The sequence below is a fragment of the Bufo gargarizans genome, chromosome 1 (assembly GCF_014858855.1).
Source record: "Bufo gargarizans isolate SCDJY-AF-19 chromosome 1, ASM1485885v1, whole genome shotgun sequence".
NCBI classification, from domain to species: Eukaryota; Metazoa; Chordata; class Amphibia; order Anura; family Bufonidae; genus Bufo; species Bufo gargarizans.
Genome location: NC_058080.1, coordinates 490,825,823 through 490,847,480, shown reverse-complemented (window position 1 = coordinate 490,847,480; position 21,658 = coordinate 490,825,823). Strand labels below are relative to the sequence as shown.

At 41.1% G+C, this 21,658-nt stretch overlaps 1 protein-coding gene across 1 annotated transcript in view; it reads left to right on the top strand.

Annotated features, from left to right (window-relative positions):
• The window catches only part of PCSK5 (proprotein convertase subtilisin/kexin type 5), a 437,218-nt gene that overhangs the window by 346,606 nt on the left and 68,954 nt on the right, over positions 1 to 21,658 (top strand). Inside the window, exons 22-24 of the mRNA XM_044273909.1 lie at positions 4,943 to 5,079; positions 13,709 to 13,906; positions 17,858 to 17,926. Of these exons, the coding sequence (XP_044129844.1) occupies positions 4,943 to 5,079; positions 13,709 to 13,906; positions 17,858 to 17,926 (404 nt within the window). The remainder of the gene's footprint in view (positions 1 to 4,942; positions 5,080 to 13,708; positions 13,907 to 17,857; positions 17,927 to 21,658) is intronic.

Below are 21,658 nucleotides of genomic sequence, written 5' to 3'. Positions count from 1 at the left end.
TGCCATGATTGATGTAAAAAATGAAAATCAGACATAATATAGTACATGACAACCTCTTTCCAACACAGCTAGAACCAGCCCTGTACCTCCCATGGATCCAGAGATCTCCTCATTCATTGCTCCAACTGCTCTGCTAGGTTTATTGCATGGGGTGTTTCCTTTCTGCTGCAGCCATTTCCCTGTATCTGCCACTGCTTCTAACAGAAGATACGGCTGGCGACAGTTAAAGCTTTAAACTGAGCACGTTTGATCATCTCAGTGAGGCGGACAAGAAATAATGAAAAGAATAAACAGAAGGTGGCGCTAAACAAATGCATTTTATTGATTCGCTCACCACTGGCTATACTAATATATTATTAATTACATGCAATTGCATAAGTATTCAGATGCTATTTTGAAAAATGTAGAATATAGCTTACAAGTGTTCTTGTAAGCTGTGACAGTCCCCTCCCTTTATTCATTCATCCTTACTTCTAAATTCATAAACATATATTCTATGACTATATACATCTCTAGACCAGGGATGCCCAACCTCCGGCCCTTTGCTGTTGCAAAACTACAACTCCCAGCATGCTCGGACAGCCTACAGCAGAGCGGGGTGGGAGTTGTCGTTTTGCAACAGCTGGAGGGCCGCAGGTTGAGCATTCCTGTTCTAGACAATGTAGAAGGAAATTGTGTGTTTGTATGTGTGTTGATTTTTATATTTTTTTTTTTTTGCATTGCTATAGGTGCAATAATGGTGTGCATTACTCCATGGGATAACCCTTTTAGATTCTAACAGGGAAAATAAATGCGATGACTCCATTGTAACCAACATTATGAAGAAAACACAAATCAGCAATAGGTTAAATATAAATACTGTTGTTTCAAGGTCACGTATAACACTCTAGTTTGTCAGGTATTACAAAAAGCCAACAGTTCATTATTTTTTGGGTAATTTATTTCATTTACTGTGAAAATCTCCCAATTTTCCTGAAATAGGTTTCCACAGTGATTTTAATAAATACACATTAACAGCAATGTATAAAATTGTTCAACCTCATGATTTCTTTTAACCTTTTGGTTAATTAATGACAATTCCATCCATCTAGGAGCTGGTTAATATATAAAAATAATTAGCTAATAATAATGTCTCTTCATTAGCTGGGATTTTCTTCCACTCAGTTTCAATAACATTGCCTAAACCATGAGCAAGAACCCTTGTTCTTGCTTCCAGACACGTGCCTTTACAGAAAGGTGCCAGTCACCCTGATCAAAGCTAGTCCCTAACCACAGAATCCCTGGGCCCAGGTTTCCCAGCCGCTGTGAGGACAAAACAAACAAACATACTGTACCTACATGACATTTCTTCCTTGTTAATGTACGTGCCCATATATAACCTGGCTCTCTACAAATACTTCAAGAGTCTGCTAGGAATACAGGAGCAACCACAAAAAAACAGTAGTTACCAGGAGCTCGGAAGAATCAATTTCACAGTCTTTTCCGTTATGTTAAACATGCTTTGTTTTTTGTTTTTATTTTACAAGAGATGTCTGGGTAATGAAACGGGGTCTATGACCGAGCGCTCACGTTCCATCGAGTGTAACAGAAACACTGTTTTTCTAAGTAAATGAACAGAATGTGATGTTCAGGCTCATTTTATAGGAGAGTTAACTCGGGCTTGAAATTTTAGTTTCTGATAATGCATATTATAGAATTGAGAACAGAAAATATTTGACAAATGTGTTACTCATGGACTGTCACAATTGTCACACAGATTTGCTGTAGAGTAGGAAGGACTTTTTTCAGTATGGGATCGGATTTTTGTGGAGCTTGAGTTGGTGATCTTCTGGGGAACAAGGAAAGAACACGAGGCACACAATGGATGTCAATTTCTGCATGTCTTTTCAGACGTCCCGTAAGATTTGACATCAAGTTGCCTGGGAGACCCCTTGGTCTCCACTGGTAGATTGCAATTTACTATTTGACCAATACTGTTGTCATTTTTGCTATAGACCATAAATGATTCTTTAAGGCAAAAGGCAAGGTCAGACAGTATTTGTTAAAAATTGATTTTTCCCACAATCCTTGTGGAATCCCCTAAAATCTCTCATTAATTTTCAACGGGAAATCCACGCCATAGTTTATACAGCAGCATGTCCCTTTTTGTCATGATTCAACTGGTCATTCCGTGTGTAGAATGCAAATCCACAGCAGAAATCTTGAAGGTTGGTCTCAGAATTTTGTTAATTCCATTGCAGGTTTTTCTGCCATTTGCACAAAGCTTATGCATATAGATCACTGAGGACAGTGATTGGCTGCAGCGGTCATGTGCTATATGGAGTCACGGCACTGCTGCTCTTTGTAAACAAAGGAGAAAAAGACCAGCACCACTGAGAACTTTTGTCTTTATACGGTGGTGCAGGTTTAGCTTAGCAGGGGTGTCCTGTGTGCTAGTCCTGTGCCAGGCACCTTTCTAACAGTCAGGATCAGAGAAGCCTCAGATCCCGGCCCTTTAACCACTTACATGCCATAGTCAATATTGTCAATGGCATCTAAGTGGTTTCAGAGGGTAGGTTTCATCGCCCCCCCCCCCCCCCCCCGCAAATGCAATCATGCAATGTCGTAACATGGCAACCAGAGTTCTAATGAAGGCCCATTAACCCATATAGATTGACAGCATACTATACTGTACTACATAAGTAGTACAGTGTATTAGAGAAGGGATCACAAAGTCTCCCTGTGGGACTAATAAGTGGCTAAAATAAGAATTAAAGGGACACTAAAGCCTAAAAAACAAGAAAAAAAAAAGCTGAAACTGCTAAGAAAAGTTTGTCTCTTTCTTCAAACAGCTATAGAAAGCAATCTTAGGAGATTTTCTGTAGTCAGGCAAGTCCTTTATTCCTTCCTGCCTCTCCATCATGGGCTGGATATCGGCTATCAGTTTATGTGCACTAACATGACCTCACAGCCACAAAGGTAGTTTAGGAAAGGGGCGCAGCTTAAATCCAATGTACTCCAATATATTCAATAGACAATTAGAGAACTGTGGAAGCACTGGAAACTGCAAAACTTGATATAAAATACACTGCAATGCTGGCCTGATACATTACATGAACCTACCATATGGTACCAGGGCAACATAATCGTCAATGAATCTCTACAGTCTTCTCATCCAGCTATTCTAGGACCCTGAATGGCAAGCTGGTCTAGCTATATAAAGGGATTTATCACTACATTACTAGGCAAATGTGAAATTCAGCAGCCTGGGAAAGCTGGGTAACAACCTCTGCAGAGACGTAATGGAGGACACATTTGGTGCATACATTCTGTATAGTCTATGGGGGTCATTTACTATGCTGAAATACACCTAAATTAGGCGTATTTCAGGCACAGATAGAGGCACAACTGTTATCTGCGATTTCGCCCTGTTCACACCAGATCTAAAATGGTGGGTGTGGTGCGGGCAGTGGAAGGGGATGGGCCGGCAGGCGCCTCTCATCCACCATTTTCTATGCCTGTTTTAGAAAAAAGTCTACATGTAAGACCGCTCAGAAGCCGTCTTACATTTAGAACTGGATTAGTAGAACTACAGGTAACAGCACTCTGCTAGTCAATTACACAAAGATATAAGCAAACACTGAAAGAATAAATACTTGGTGGTCATACTTACTGCAAATGCAGCTAGAAGCTCTTTGCGAATATAATTGATCAAAAATATTTCGGGCCCATCTACCAGTCGGCAAGGTAGCTTCTAATCATTTACATTTAGAACTGACCTGCGCGTCTTCATAACTTCGGCGGATCCACCGCCAGCTTAGGGATTTATTAAGACCGGCGTCTAAATTGCAGGTCTTAATAGATGTGCCACTATATCTATAAGGGCTCATGCACATGACCGAATGTATTTTGCGGTCCGCAAAACACGGATCCACAAACAATGCCTGTCCTTGTACGCAAAACGGACAAGAATAGAACATGTTCTATTTTTTTTGCGGAACGGACATGCAGACATACGGAAACGGAATGCACAGGGAGTAATAAAAAAAAAATTCAAGCCCCATTAAAATTAATGGTTCTGTTGACCTGTAAAAAAAATGAATGGAAACTGAAAAAAATAAGTTTGTGTGCATGAGCCCTAACTATAATATCTGGTATTGACTATATATCAATATATGTAGCTTGATCTCCATCATACCTACATTTGCTACCCAGATAGATAGATAGACAGATAGACATAAGATAAATAGTCAGATGGATGTTGCTGGATGCACCTTAATGATTAATTTATATGGACGTTCACTATTAAGCACATTTATGTATATTTATTTGATGCAACACAGTATTATATTGCAGATCTATATATTATGAATTACATATGTTAGAGACTATTTATACACCGCCTTGCACTTTACTATTTATGATTGAATTATTGAATCAATTACCTCTGTAATGGTTTTTTTTCACTTCCTGTATGTATACATACCTACCATTTGTACTTATAACGCAGCTTCAGATAGATATGAGATAGATGAAAAGATGATAGATATAGATGGACAGATAGATACAGATGAGATAGATAGATATCCAAAAAGCAAATGATGAGGCAGCACTCCAATATCAGTGAAGGGTGTTAGACCTGATTATTTTGCCAGTCGCAATGTTGTGACTAGGAAAATAAACGGGTCTAACACCCTTCACTGATATTGGAGTGCTGCCTCATCATTTGCTTTTTGGATATTGTCTTTGGACTTTTGCCTTAAGTTCAGGAGGGATTGCATCCAACTTCACATTGACTGTGCTGCTGCTACTTTTAATTTTTTAGATAGCTAGATAGATAGATACAGATGAGATAGATAGATAGATAGATAGATAGATAGATAGATAGATAGACAATAGATAATTCTTCTTGGAAGTGGTTTTCTTAATGTCTTCTCACTTTCTTTTCCGTTACATGTCACAGGTTCTTGGATGATGGACAGTGTGTATTAACCTGCCCTGTTGGCAAATATGAATTCAACAGGCAATGTCATATGTGTCACCATACATGCCTTGCGTGCAATGGAAGCGAGCCTGACACGTGCACATCCTGTGGCATTGGTAAGTCCTCTAAGACACAGCAGGGCTGTAAATGTCTTCACAAACAATTAAATCTCAATAGAGAAGGTTGAGCAGGGCTTGGGGATAAATATGAATTTCAATTTCCATGTCAGCTTTTAGTGACTCTGGACAAATGATTTCAGCCTCCTGAGTATTGGCTTTAAGAGAGAATTACAAGCTCTATAGGGCAAAGGGATTACGCTTCTGAAATACACAGCACAGAAATAAAAAGTGGGAGATTTTGCAGTTGACATAAAAAGTCACCAATGCACCGCTTGACTTGTGAAGTAAAATCGAAATATTGATTTCTCGCTGTTAAAAGGACATCAAATGGAATGCTCAGTGTGGAATAAATACTGTGACTCTCAGGGGGTGACTGGTTAGCGCAGTAATACTCTACATTGTCAGAATATGTTGTTGATATTATACCTCCAGTGGGTGACATTTCCAGCTCTCGGAACCTCTTCACATGTCCTAACGAAGAGTTAGAAAAGTGCTGTGTGTAGGAAATTGGTGAATGTGCCAGCTTCTGGGCTATCTGCACCAACATGACTCACCTGGTATGTCTGATTAACACATTAGAGCAGTGCTGGGGCTTCTTTAAGGCATTGATGGAGGTTCCAGCTTTAAAGGTGTTATCCCTTAATTATTGTAAAAAAATGAAAATCAGACTTCATACAGTGCATGGCAATTACTTTCTAACAAAGCTAGAACCAGCCTTGTACCTTTCTGCTGCAGCTAAGGAGGCATGTCCATTCTGCTGGAATCTCACCTTATCACCCTATCACAGCTCAGGGGAGTGTCTTTTCTGCTGCAGCTAAGGAGGCGTGTCCATGCTCTCCCTATCACAGCTCAGGAGGTACTTGAAGAATAAAATTGAGCATGTGCGACCTTCTCAGTGAGCAGGACAGAGAAATAAGAAAAAAACTAAAAGTAGGGGTTCTATACACATACATTTGATTGAATAACTCAGTGGCTGTACAAAATTTTTAATCAACCCTTTCGCTACCAGCGCCGTACAAGTAGGGCGCTGGAGCGATGGGTAAACATGGCACCTGCTCACTCGTGCAGCTGGCTCAATGGCTGGCGGGTCTCCAGAACCTTTCTGTAAGAAATTTGTAGATATGACAGCTCCTACCTAAACAACTGTGGTCTTCTAACACGTCTGAGGTGGGACCCTTTTTTTAAGACATTGGTTGAGATAACCCTCATTGATGTGACATTCTGTCAGGTGTGAATGGCCATATCTGACTGATGGTGGGGAACACTTTTACTATTTTTGATCCATAAAGTGAAATTTAAGTTTTAATATTACCAACATTTCCATATTATTCTGATGGCTTCAAAACACACTGACAACATTCAGTAATGTTTTTATGTTAGTGCACTTTTATATGCATGTGGGTCTACATGAAATATGTGAGGTTCATGCCAATAGTGACCCATCCAGTGGCCTAATTATTCAAAATACTCAAGCCTGAAGGCAATACCCATTGTTACGAGTGTTGAGAGAATCCAAGTACTGTATCCAAAGTGGACTTAGGAAAAATTTGATTTGCTGCAAAGCTGAATTTGAAAATCATACTCACCTAATCCATTTGAGTGAGAAGAGGCTTCCTTGGCCATCTTGATTGAAGATTCTGAGAGAAATCTTGTGCGCAGTGACGTAAGACGTCACAATGCTGGCCAGCATGGCGTCATCATGCACTGCATGAGATTTTGCACGGGGTCTTCAAACAAGATGGCTGTGGTGTCCTTTTTACTCTCGAATGAATAAGATGAGTGTTATTTTTTTTTTAAACTGATTAACCCCTGAAAGCCCTAATGTTTTATCTCAGATGCCGCGATCAGCGATGAACACAGCATCTAAGGGGTTCCATTATAAGGAGGTGGCACAATCGTCGCTCCCCACATGCTTCTTACAAAGAAATGTGCATCATGACAAAGTTATTCGTCACAAAGCGAAATTCTTTGTGAAATTCGGCTAAGCAGCCGAATCGAAGTTTTGTAAACATTGCTCATCTCTAATTGTTAGTTTTCAACCTATTTACATAATAACACAGTATATAAGGCTGAAAAAAGACATCTGTCCGTCCAGTTCGGCCTGTCATCCTGCAAGTTTATCCAGAGGAACGCAAAAAAATAAACCCCTGTGAGGTAGAAGCCAATTTTCCTCACTTTAGGGGAATAAAAATTCCTTCCCGACTCCAATCAGGCAATCAGAATAAATCCCTGGATCAACGACCCGTCTCTAGTAGCTATAGCCTGTAATATTATTAAGCTCCAGAAATACGTCCAGGCCGCTCTTGAATTCCTTTATTGTACTCACCATCACCACCTCCTCAGGCAGAGAGTTCCATAGTCTCACTGCTCTTACCGTAAAGAACCCTATTCTATGTTTGTGTACAAACCTTCTTTCCTCCAGGCGCAGAGGATGTCCCCTCGTCACAGTCACAGTCCTGGGGATAAATAGCTGATGGGAGAGATCTCTGTACTGACCCCTGATATATTTATACATAGTTATTAGATCTCCCCTCAGTCCTCTTTTTTCTAAACTGAATAACCTTAATTTTGATAATCTTTCTGGGTACTGTAGTCCAGCGGTCCCCAACCGCCGGGCCGCGGCCCAGGACCGGGCCCTGGGAGATATGTTGCCGGGCCGCAGAGGAGAGAGGAGCGCAGGCGCCAGGCGCATGCGCGGCCGACGCGTACATGTTGCCAACATCAGTGGAGACGGAGGGAGGGACGGAGAGAGGGAATCCCTCCCTCCCATGACGCGGCCGCTGCAGAGCCCAATACAATGAGCGGGCTCTGAGGCGCCGCACCACTGCCACCAATGAATATGTCTCTAATATTAAAGTAGGAGGAGGGACAGGGGAGGGTTTACCGCTGCACCGTCTCAGCTAGTGTGCTCGGCGAACGGCAGCAGCGGCACCCTCCTCCTCCTCCTGAGTCTTGTGTTCTCAGACCAGTCCCCAGCCATTAGTGATCTGGAAAGCGCAGGTAACCACACACTGTCACACAGATGGGGTCACCTATTATTAATCTGAGGTACATGGTGCTATTACATTAGTACCCCCATGTACCTCAGATTAAAAGTATGTGGCCCCCAAGCACATCATCAAATAATGGGCAACATTGGGTTAACCATTAATATGAGGCACATGCAGGTCCAAATTGATAAAACAATGTGCCTCATATTAACAGCATGTACCTGATGCCATTAACCCCATGTTGTCCATTATGTTAAGCGGGGTACTTGACGAGGTTGCTATTAATATGTGGCACATGGTTTCATCAATTTAGACTCCATGTGCCTCACATTAATAGCCAGTAACCTTTATCATACTGTGGTACCCAACACCAGCCTACACATTAACCCCATGCTGCTCAATGTCCATTATGTCAGGAAGCACTTGCTGGTGTTACTATTAATATGAGGCACAAGGCTTTATCAATTTAGACTTCTATTTGCTTCACATTAATAGCAAGTGACCCCATCAAGTACCTCCTCACATAATGGGCAATTGATACTTTGCAAAAAGTAAAAATTAAAAAATACTCACACTTTAACCCCATGCAACATCTTAATATGCACCTTTTGTTTTGTCGTGCGCGTGAATCAGTCAGCGCCGACCAGGACCCCCATAAACCCCGCCCACCCCCTAAGCCCCGCCCAGACCCCCCCCCCCCCCCCCACGCCACCCGGTCCCTGGAAAAATTGTCTTACATGAAACTGGTCCTTGGTGCAAAAAAGGTTGGGGACCACTGCTGTAGTCCACCCATTCCAGTTATTACTTTAGTTGCCCTCCTCTGGACCCTCCCCAGCTCTGCTATGTCTGCCTTGTTCACAGGAGCCCAGAACTGTACACAGTACTCCATGTGTGGTCTGTTTAGTGATCTGTAAAGTGGCAGGACTAGGTTCTCATCATGGGCATCTATGCCCATTTTGATACAACTCATTATCTTATTGGCATCAGCTGCCTGACACTGGTTTCTACAGCTTAGTTTGCTGTTCACTAGAATTCCTGTCCTTTTCCATGTCAGTATTATGCCTCGTTCACATGTCAGTGTTCGTTCAGTGATTTCCATCAGTGATTTTGCGCTAAAACCAGGTGCAGTCAAAAACACAGAACAGAAGATGATCTTTCCCTTATACCTTATGTATACGGAGGTTCAAACTCTGGTTTTGGCTTGCAATCACTGATGGAAATCACTGACCAAAACATTCACGTGTTCATGAGTGTTTTACCATTTAGTAGGTACTAGTGACTTGCATTATTCCTTCCCATGTGCATAACTTTACATTTATCAGTGTTAAACCTCATCTGCCACTTATCTGCCCAAGCCTGCAATCTATCCAGATCCCTCTGTAGCAGTATACTGTCCAGTAGGATCAACTCTAGTAAACCAGGTATACTGTGTGGTAGGATCGATCCTGCTTATTAACTTGTTACCTGTTTTGTGAAAATCAGTTGCTGTATTCCCAAGAAATTCCTTCTACAAATGATGCCTCCAGTGCACCAAGGAAGGGACCTATCCTCTTAGTGCACCTTGGCTATTCATTTTCCCAGTGCTGGCCATGCCCCATGGTGTCCTAACTAAGGGCAACATAAACTAGTGACAGATCTCCTAAGCAGAATGCTGGGTCACTTTGTTTTATTGTGCAGCTCCAGCACATGCCAGGGAGTCCTGAATATTCATGCTTTCCTGGCTTTTTTTGCCCCCTGCAGTTAGGAAGAAACTCTGACTCAGCGCAGGGGGCAGAGAAAGCCAGAAGCTCATAAATATCAGGACTCATTGGCATGCGCTGGAGCTGTTAGAAGCATAAAACTGGTGACAGATCACTTTCTTTCATTGATTTCGCCCACCTGCTTATAATTCAGAAAAAAACTGTCAATCAGAGGCAGGTGGGCGGGGAGAGTGGTAAGCTCATGAATATCAGGACTCATTGGCATTTATTAGAGCTGTTACAATCTAGCATCAGAAAACTGGTGAGTGATTCCCTTTAAGTTCTCATTTGTATAAAGATGAAAAAGCTTTTTTCTCGGGAATGCTGCAACCCATTTTCACAAGGCAGCTATAATTTCAATCAACTGGATGCATGGGTGCATGGGCTTGATACATCCTCGTCCCCCTCCACTCATTAGTCTAGAATTCCAGAATCAACAAAGTTTCTGAATATGAAGGCTTCCATTCAATATCTGGTCATTTTAAAGCTATGCTGACTGTAATTATGGGTCAAAACGTTGCTTATATCTGTACATATGCTTTGGTTTAAAGAAGAAACTTGGAATGCTACTATTTTATTACTTGATGGGTGGTGCCTAAGGTGGTAGACATTTATCAAAACTGGTGTAAAGGAGAAGTGCAGTAGTTGCCCATAACAACCCATCAGATTTATGCTTTCATTTTCCAAAGAGTTTCTGGAAAATAATAGATCAAATCTAACAGGTTACTATGGGCAACTTCTCCAATTCTCCTTTGCATCAGTTATGATAAATCTCTCCTGTGCCTTCAGGATTCTGAGATCCTGAAGACAAAGGGGACTGGTAATGATGACACGTGTAAACTTAGTTTGCCCCCACTCTAGGACTAATGAAAGCATGGTGGCTCAGTAATTAGCACTGGTGCCTTGCAACATCTGTATGGAGTTTGTATGTTCTCCTCGTATTTGCCTGGGTTTCCTCCAGGTACTCCGGTTTCCTCCCACACTCCAAAGACATAGTGATAGGGAACTTAGATGGTGAGTAATGATAATGTCAGTAAAGAGCGGAATATGTCAGCGCTATATAAGTGAATAATATATTGGTTTGCCATCATTTACGGTAAGGGTGGGTTCACACCTGCTCTCTGGATTCCATTATGGCTTTCCGTTATAAAATGGCTATAACGGAAAATAACGGAATCCATAAGACGGAAGGACGGATTAGTTATGCTGCCCATAGACTTGTATTATGACGGAATGCAATACAGAAGCCTTTAAAAGGCATTCTGTTTTGCTTTCCGTCTTAATAGAAGTATATGGTAATCATAACAGATCCATCTGGGTCCCGTTATGCTTCCAAGTAGACTTTTATGAAGACAGATCCAAACGGAATGCCTCTAAAAGCTTCCGTTTTGATTTCCGTCTTATGGATTCCGTTATTTTCCGTTATAACCATGTTATAACGGAAAGTCATAATGGAATCCAGAACGCAGATGTGAACCCACCCTAAGATGGAGCACATGTCATCAAAAGCTATCGATGGAGATTAACATGGTCTCTGCCGCTATGTCAGTCTGCCATCAATGTATGATATGGTAGGTGACTACATACAGTAATTAGACAAAATAGATTTGTCGGCTGGTCTCCGTGGTAGTGGATCACATGTACAGTGACCATGTGAAAAGGGAATTGACAATCTCCGTCCCACATTCGTTAATAAATGTTACTTATGGCTTTACAGATTCCTCCTTTCTACCATTGTAAACTATTGTACATTCGGCATGATGAAATGTAAGATCTTTTCATCTCACAATACCTGTGATCAGAAACCTGGCTGGATGAATGATAAATGTTCTGTTACTTGCATAACTGTGGATCTGGCAATTTTTCTCATTCTTCAAGTTTTTTTTACATCGAGAAGGGAATTGCAAAAAACTTTTTATTACTATCTTTATACTTGTCCATTCAATTATCAAGCAAAACACAATCTCTGTATATAAAATATAAGGCGGGGTTGTGGTGGGACGGCTGGAACAAGGGTATGAGTACATCAAGATCTGCAACATACTGTGTAAGTGATGCTACAATAGTGCCACCATCTGGGCAGTGGTGTAATAGCATATTAGCGAATAGTGTAACAATCCTACAGTTGAAACCAGAAGGTTACATACACTATATAAAAAGACACATATGCATGTTTTTCTCAGTATGTGACATGAAATCAGAATAAACCTTTCCTGTTTTCGTCAATTAGGATTAACATAATTATATTATTTACCAAATGCCAGAATAATGAGAGAGAGAGACGATGTTTTATGGCATTTTTTATCACTTTCTGCAAAGTCAAAAGTTTACATACATTTCATTAATATTTGGTACCATTGCCCCTAAACTGTATGACTAGTTGGTCGGAATTTGAGCCCATTCCTCCTGACAAAACTGGTGTAACTGAGCCATGTGTGTTGGTCGCCTTGCTCGCACCTGCCTTTTTCAGCTTTGCCCATAAATTTTCAATAGAATTGAGATCAGGACTTTGTGATGGGCACTCCAAAACATTGACTTTGTTATCCTTAAGCCACTTGGTAACCAGTTTGGCTGTATGCTTCGGGTCATTGTACATTTGGAAGACCCATTTCAGCCCAAGCTTCAGCATAATCTTCTTTCCTCATGATGCCATCTATTTTGTGAAGTGCACCAGTCCCTGACAACATGATGCTGCCACCCCTCTGTTTCACAGTTGGGATGGTGTTCTTAGGCTTCCAAGCTTCTCCCTTTTTCCTTCAAACGTAACGATGTTCATTATGGCCAAAAAGTTAAATTTTAGTTTTGTCAGACCACAGAACATGTCTCCAGAAATGTAGGTCTTTATTCCTGTGTGCATTTACAAACATTAATCTGGCTTTTTCATTTGGAGTAATGGCTTCTTCCTGGCAGAGGGGCCTTTCAGCCCATGTTGATACAGTACTCGTTTCACTGTGGATATTGACACAATCTTACCAGCTTCTGCAATCATCTTCACAAGGTCTTTTGCTTATGTTCTTGGGTTGATATGCACATGTCGGACACAGAACCGGGACACAGAACCGGTCTCCTTCCTGAGCGGTATGATGGCTGGACATTCCCACCTTGTTTCTACTTGCGTTTGATTGTTTGTACAGATGAACGAGGCACCTTCAGGTATCTTGAAACTGCACCCAAGTTTGAGCCAGACTTGTGCAAGTCCACAATTCTCTTCCTGATATCTTGGCTGATTTCTTTAGACTTTCCCATGATGCTACACAAAGAAGCAGTGTGTTTTAGGTGTGTATTTAAATTCATCCACAGGTGTGTCTCATCATCATATGGGCAGTCCAGAATTGTTTAAAGGCATAGTAATCTTAGTGTATGTAAACTTTTGATATTGCAGAAAGTAATAAAAATGCTTTAAAATATTCTCTCTCTCTAATTATTGTGGCATTTGGCAAATAATAATAATTATGGTAATCTTAATAGACTAAAAACAGGAAAGGTTTATTCTGATTTCATGTCAGATATTGAGAAAAACATGCATATGTGTCTTTTTATATATTGTATGTAAACTTCTGGTTTCAACTGTATATAGTAATGTGGGTCTGCAGCTCATCTATACTCACTAAAACTTGAAAACAAGGTATCATTTTTTTCAACTCAACAGACAACGGGACCACACATGATCTCTGCAGCCAGTCAATGGTCTCTTTGTTGCTGATTACGGAGCCTGATCAGGATAACAGGAGCGGCTGATGATGCTGATGATAATGAGAAAGCCATGTAAACTTTACAACAGAGTGATACCAAGCAGAGATATATACTAGACATTTCCTTAATACTTGTATATGCAATATGAAAAATATAAACTATGATTTGGGCTTAAAATATTTTTCTTATAATTTCTTTTAAAAGATAAAAATGGAAGAACACGTTATCTGTATAAAGGGGAATGCAGAGAAGGCTGCCCGGAGGGGTATTACATTGAAGACAGCCGATGTATGCCGTGCTCTGAAAACTGTCAATCCTGCAAGAGCGGCAAGCAGTGTGACAAGTGTTTGGAGGGTTACTCTTCTGTGGATGGTGTCTGCAATGAGCTGGAGTGTCCAGAAGGTTTGTAGTAGAGTTGGAGCCCCAGGATTGTCTGAGCCGTATGCCACTTCTAGCACTAGCACCTTGTATACACCAGGCTTTTCATTTCAAACTACTATATTATATAGTTTTCATCTAGCCAAATGATTCCCTACAAGTTAAGGCCCCTTTTCATGGCCTGATGCAGCAGGCAATTAATGGGGAGAAAGTGTTCCGTCCTGACAATTGCCTTCTCGTCAGTAGAGGTGACATTTAGATGCAGCGATCTCCTCCACTGTATGGAGAGGAACGATTGCTAATGACCATCTCTCGTCCCCATACTGAATCATTGTAAATTTACGTCAGCGGTCAGGCATTTAAACAGCAGGCACATGGGACTAATGTATGCTATAGAGCAGTGATGGTGGCCAAACTGCAACCCTACAACCCACTTATTTATCGCAAAGTGCCAACATGACAATTTAACCTGAATACTACAGTCCAGTATAGTATATCTTCCATGTACTTTATCATTTAGCTATAATAGCTGCCTACATTCAATGTGTTGTCTGTGCGGTTCATAGCGTGCCCTGCGCTGATGAATGGCAGGAAAAGTCTAAGGCATAGTGGTACACCATAGACTTTTTTCAGGGCGTGGGTGATCACAGAGAGGGCTCTGAGTGCCGCCTCTGGCACCTGTGCTATAGGTTCGCCACCACTTCTATAGAGGATAATGTCCATCACATACATTTAAATCCTCAAATGTGACCACGGCATCTAGGAGGTTAAAGATTGCTCTCTCCCGGCAGTGTACCGGGTCCCTCCAGTGAGAATCAGGTGAGCTGGACGTAGTGTGCGTCAGCCTCTGTACACAGGAGTAGTACAGGTCTGATGCACATTAGTTCCTATGGAGAGGAGGGCTCCATAGAAACTTAATGTAATTCATTGGAGTTTTTGAGACCAGCAATCTAATGATTGCTTGTTATTCTTCCCTAGGGGAACTATTAAAAACTGTAAAACAAGTAAAAATGTTTTTAAAAATATATTAAAAAAGCAGTGTGTCTGTGGCAGCTCCCGTACTGACCTTCCTAGCACTGACGGGTCACATAGTGTTCTATTGATTCATGATGCTATGTAACCCTTACAGTTCTGGAATATATTGCATAACTTTGACATTATGCTGTCGGTGTTATCCACTACACTCTAGAACAGTTAGGGTTACATAGCATCATAAATCAATATAACGCTATGTGACCCCATCAGTGCTAGGGAGGTCAGGACGGAAGCTGCCGCAGACACACGCTGTGAGTTCAGTGCCTTGAACTCGCTCACGTGAAAAACCAGCCAATCTCTAGTTAGGACCATAGGTGATTTGCATTCTTAGGCCTTGTTCACATTTCCGTGTCAGTGTCACATCTGTGAAAAAAAATGTACGCATTTCATCCGTGAAGCTGTCCGTGAAGGATCCGTGGCTGGTCCATGTGTCTGTTTTTACCATCCATGTGTCATCCGTAATTCACTGACGTTGGTCAGCTGAAAATTCATCTCCAAAGAATCTCCTATTAGTCTTCAGCGAAAAGCGGACGCAACACGGACACACAACACGGATGTGTGTCAGTGATTTTCACGGACCTATAGACTTCAATGGGCGTGCTTGGTCTGTATTACGGATCAAAGTAGTGCATGTCTCCGTGATTTTTTTTACTGACCTACGGTCAGTAAAAGTATATTGAAATGTGAACAGAGACATTTAAATCAATAGGTATGTGTGCTGTCGGCACGTCAGGGAGAAAAAGGAAATGTGAACGCGGCCTTAGGGCTCATGCACACAACCACGCCGCCGTGTTTTGTGGTTCGCAAAAATGGATTCTGAAAATTGCAGAATGGAACGGGTCGCCCATAATAGAAATGCCTATTCTTGTTCGTAAAACAGACAAGAATAGGACATGTTCTTTTTTTTGCGGTCCCATGGAACAGAGCAATGGTGCTGTCCACATCTTTTTTTCCGGCCCTATTGAAGTGAATGGGTCCGCATCCGGACCCCAAAAATGTGGCTCGGGTGCATAACCAAACAATGTTCGTGTGCATGAGCCCTTAGGCAGAACAACCCCTTTAATGGATCTCGTTTTAAAAAATGGTTTAACCGTAGCTTTCCTGGCATTTTTCCAACATTTTGGGGGACATTTATCAATAATGGTGTAATTTGTGCTAAAAAAAATCCTATCGTTACAAATCATAACTGGTGATTTGTTTCACTTCATATATCAAAAGTTGCACGCCATTTGTACAATGTGACTTTTTTTTTATATAAACTTGATTATCCACCAATTTCTCTTGATTTGCGACATTTTAACACTAATAGCACTAAAATGAGACTTTTTAAAACTAAAATGTGCCATTTCTGCCATCCCTATCCAGACCACACTTGCGACTTTTTAAACATATTTGTAACATCTCCAGTGGTAAATTGTGACTTTTTTCTCAGACTCGGGACGTTATTGTTTTGTTGAATGTCACTTTACTTACAAAACCCTGTGGTTTAGCTAATTTATATCATCCTGTCAATTGTTTCGACTACAGGTTGGTTTTTCTTTTCATAAATGTGACTTTTTGACAAAAGGTCGCATCTTTATGCCATAAATGCAACTTTTTAAACAAAACACCACCACATAAGCTGGCTTAATTATCTTTATCTGCAACAATCTGAGCCATTTCTCCTAATAAGAGGATTATAAATGAAGCGTAATATGCGTCAATTTGATAGCCCCGCCCACTTTGACATTTATAACTCATTTCTGGCGTGATGCATTCTTTATGGTGAAAATTGTATAGAAAACTGTTGATATATTTGGTGCAAATAAAACGCCATTCTTTTGGGCGCATTTTATGCCATAAATCTGGCGCAGCATGTTTAACAAATGTCCCCTTTAGATTTTTAGCAAAAACCACAGTTTGCTGAATGCCAACAGTAAGATAACACACTACAAATAATGCTTTTTGCTTTTTTCCTAATCTTTTGCTGCTTTTGGTGTCCATGGCCATTTTTGTTTCAAAACACAGCATGTTCTAGGTATGTTTTTTTTTTTCTGGTGATTTCCCATAGTCTTGTCTATAGGACTTATCACCAAAATAATAATCACCAAAAAAAGCTTATAAAAATGCATTAAACTGATATCACAAGCCAAACAACAATTTAAACAATTAATCTTTCCAGTCTGCATAAAAGAGGACCTGTTACCTCTCCTTACATGTCTGTTTTAGTAAATAATTTCATTCCCCCCCCCCCCCCCAAAAAAAAATTTTGGAACATAATTTCTTAGAAATCTGTATTAAGCTTTTCCTCCTAGAATAAATTAACAACTGGGCATTATCATTCTCCTTAGGGCTCATGTATACGACTGTATGTATTTTGCGGTCTACAAAAAACGCATCTGCAAACAATACGGATGACGTCCATGTGCATTCCGTATTTTACGGAAAGGAACAGCTGGCCCCTAATAGAACAGTACTATCCTTGTCCGTAATGTGGACAATAATAAGACATGTTCTATTGTTTTGCGGAACGGAAATACGGGCATATGGAAATGGAATGTACACAGAGTAACTTCCATTTTTTTTGCAGACCCATTGAAATGAATGGTCCCGCATATGGTCCGCAAAAAAACAGAACAGACATGGCATGAAAATACGTTTGTGTGCATGAGCCCTTAATAATGTAGTCCCATTGACATCAAGAATACCCCTGAAAGTCTTGAGGTATTACTCCACCTTCTACTCCATCACTTTACTGGAGTAAGGTCTGACCATTTTTGTGACTTTTTAAAGTCGCAGGTTATAAATCTAGATTAAGTCCGCTTGACAGGCCAACCGCAAAACTGGAGCGAGTGGTGTAACGATGAACCAAATTTATCAAACATCTTGCAATGCAGAGTCCTTCAAAATTGACTTTAAAAATTCCGCTCATGATTAATCTCCCCCGTTTTGTTTTTGTAGGAAAAGTTGAAGATCCAGACAGTGAAGAATGTGTACCTTGTACAGACGGATGCAAAGTATGCTCTGCAGGTAGGTCCTAAGAAGACATTTTGTAATAATATTGGATTTAGCATAAATCTACCCTAAAGATACATTTTAAAGGGAGATTGAAATTAAAAGACAGAAGGAGAATAAAAACATTCCACCATTATTCCTAATCTAGCTGGCCGGGAAAGGGTATTCATTCATAGAGTTATGGATTTCTTCCCTAGACACACAACAGAGGTGAAATATAATGCAAGATGGCTCAGGAGAGAACTCTCCAGCCTGATTCACCTTCATTTCAACTTACAAACTGCACTCCTGGCTCCACTCTGTGTAATTCACAGCTTTCCTGTCTGCAGGCTGGAGGTAGCCTGTCTGGAAAAAAAAGTTATGTGCGCTAAACAAACTGCTTTTTGCATGGTGAATGGGATTGATAGGAACCTCGGCTTTATTGCATATCATAAAAAAGGATTACTACCTAAAGTCGATAAACCTGCAAATATTTCATTGTTTATTTATACATCAAGGTAAAATTATATTCAGCCATCCTTAGACATTAGATCAAAGTCATCCAACAGCCCCCAGTAGCAGATACCTATAGGGTGAAGAAGGATCGGACATGCTGGGCTTCAACATGTCTAATGGCAGACAAGCTGCTGCCAGGAGTGTGAATAAGGCCTATTGCACACGAATGTGTGCGCCCCGTGGTCGTGCTGTGGCCCGCAAATTGCGTGCCGCAATGCACGAACACCATCCGTGGGGCAGCCGCAGCGGATCGCGGACCCATTCACTTCAACGGGTCCGCGATCCGGGCGTTCCGCAAAAAGATAGGACATGTTCTATCTTTTTGCGGAACGGAAGTACAGGACGAATCCCCACGGAAGCACTCTGTAGTACTCCAGTAGGGTTCCGTTCCATGCTTCCATCCCGCACCATTTCGCATCTCCGGATTTGTGGACCCATTGAAGTGAATGGGTCCGCAGCCGTGATGCGGAATGCCCATGGAACGGCACCTATGTATTGTGGATCCGCAAAACCTAGTATGGCGCCTCCTGCCACAAATTATTTGCCAGTATGCGTTTGTTAGTCACTCCCAGGAAATACTAAATGCGAAGTGCAGATTTCTGATGAGTTTAGGTTTTGTTTTATTAGGCAGAAGAAATTTCAATAAAAAAAAAATAATAGTATTTAAAAATTCACACCTGACCTCCCCCACTTATTCAACTGTTTGTCAGAAAAAGTGGAATAGGTGCTTCATAAATAATATGGCACTAATTGTAAACACCATATTTCTCAATATGTTTACAACAGGCAACTGGCATAAATACACTGATAGATCTCCTGCTCCCCACTATTACAAAGCTGGCTGCCTGCAGCCACCACTAGGGGGAGCTCACTGCATAGGAATTTATGCAGTTACAAATGACTGAATTACAAGCTGTAATAACTTAGTGTCAGTGGTGGCTACATTAAAATGGATGTTTTCACACTGGGAAAATATGGAGTTCAGAGATAGGAGTCACCTCACCCCGGGTCCTACAGCCTTTTGCATGGTTTCTCCACTGTAGATACACCACTGGTCTTCAGTTTACCATATGCATTGCTAGGCTGAAAATTGAAATTTCCAGAGTATCTTCTACAAATGGGCCATAAAAACCGCTGATAGAACACATGTGCCATCTGTAATCTGCCAGTGGCTTTCACTGGCCCATAGACTTTTATAGGTTGTGTTTGGTTCTCAACACAGATGTAAGTAGTGCATCAATAGTATATATAAAGGACGAAGAAACACAGCTTACATCCTGTAGCAGCCCCCGGACAATGCTAGCATGTTGCATGGTAGGAGACTCTGAGCCGACATCCAAGCAAAATGGTAAATTCTGATCCCATGGTAAATCCTGAATCCTGCAAATATGCAATAATGAAAAAGCGAAGTAACTTTATTGTAGAAAATGTAAACGCATGGTGTGAACATCCACACGTCAAACCCTCAAGGAGCTCCAAACGTGTAAGCAGTTTCTGTTTGAATGTACACACCATATTTATAACTTGTCTAGAATAAAGTTACTTTATTTTTAATTTTTTTCATGCTTGCTGGATTCTATGTGATCAGGATTTACCAAAGGAATGCGTTTTTCCATTGTTTGTCCACTGACCCATGGTTCTATGAACACATGGAAATCAATGGACACGTGTGCTTATACATGGCTTTATTCCTTACTCCTCCTTAAAGTGTAACTGTGATTTATTTATTTTTCTCTAATGTGTAGGGACAGTGATATGGAACATATTGGAACAGTATATATTATACCTCAGCTACTCCCTGTCTCTCCTCCTCAATAGCCAGTGCTGACTGCCTGATCTCCCGGTGGCTAGTTAGTTACTTATCGCAGTGGGGATACACAAGAATTAACCACTGTCAGCCACTGGCCACTCTGATCTGTGTCAATATACAGTCATGTGAAAAAATTAGGACACCCTTTGAAAGCATGTGGTTTTTTGTAACATTTTTAATAAAAGGTTATTTCATCTCCGTTTCAACAATACAGAGAGATTAAAGTAATCCAACTAAACAAAGAAAACTGAAGAAAAGTCTTTTCAAGATCTTCTGTAAATGTCATTCTACAAAAATGCCTATTCTAACTGAGGAAAAAGATAGGACACCCTCACATGTATTCCCTCTTAAATTGGCTCAGATCTCACACAGGTATATCACACCAGGTGCACATAATTAGTAGATCGTTACTCTGCATGTTGAATGAGGCTTGCCCTATTTAAACCTCAGACATTTAGTTTGGTGTGCTCCTGACTGTTGAAGTGAGAGTGAGCACCATGGTGAGAGCAAAAGAGCTGTCAGAGGACTTCAGAAAAAAGATTGTAGCAGCCTATGAGTCTGGGAAGGGATTTAAAAAGATCTCAAAAGATTTTGAAATCAGCCATTCCACTGTCCGGAAGATAGTCTACAAGTGGAGGGCTTTCAAAACAACTGCCAACATGCCCAGGACTGGTCGCCCCAGCAAGTTCACCCCAAGAGCAGACCGCAAGATGCTAAAAGAGGTCTCCAAAAACCCTAAAGTGTCATCTCGAGAACTACAGCAGGCTCTGGCTACTGTTGATGTAGAAGTACATGCCTCTACAATCAGAAAGAGACTGTACAAGTTTAACTTGCATGGGAGGTGTGCAAGGAGGAAACCTTTGCTTTCCAAGAGAAACATCGAGGCCAGACTGACATTTGCCAGAGATAAAGTTGACAAAGACCAGGACTTCTGGAATAATGTTCTTTGGACAGATGAGTCCAAAATTGAATTATTTGGACACAACAGCAGAGGACATGTTTGGCGTAAACCAAACACAGCATTCCAAGAAAAGAACCTCATACCAACTGTGAAGCATGGAGGTGGAAGTGTCATGGTTTGGGACTGCTTTGCTGCAGCAGGACCTGGTCAGCTCACCATCATAGAATCCACGATGAATTCTACTGTGTATCAGAAGGTGCTTGAAGAACATGTGAGACCATCAGTTAGAAAATTAAAGCTGAAGCGGAACTGGACCATGCAACATGACAATGACCCAAAACATACTAGTAAATCAACCAAAGATTGGCTGAAAAAGAAGAAATGGAGAGTCCTGGAATGGCCAAGTCAAAGTCCAGATTTGAATCCCATTGAGATGCTGTGGGGTGACTTGAAAAGGGCTGTACGTGCAAGAAACCCCTCAAACATCTCACAGCTGAAAAAGTTCTGCATTGAGGAGTGGGGTAAAATTTCCTCAGACCGA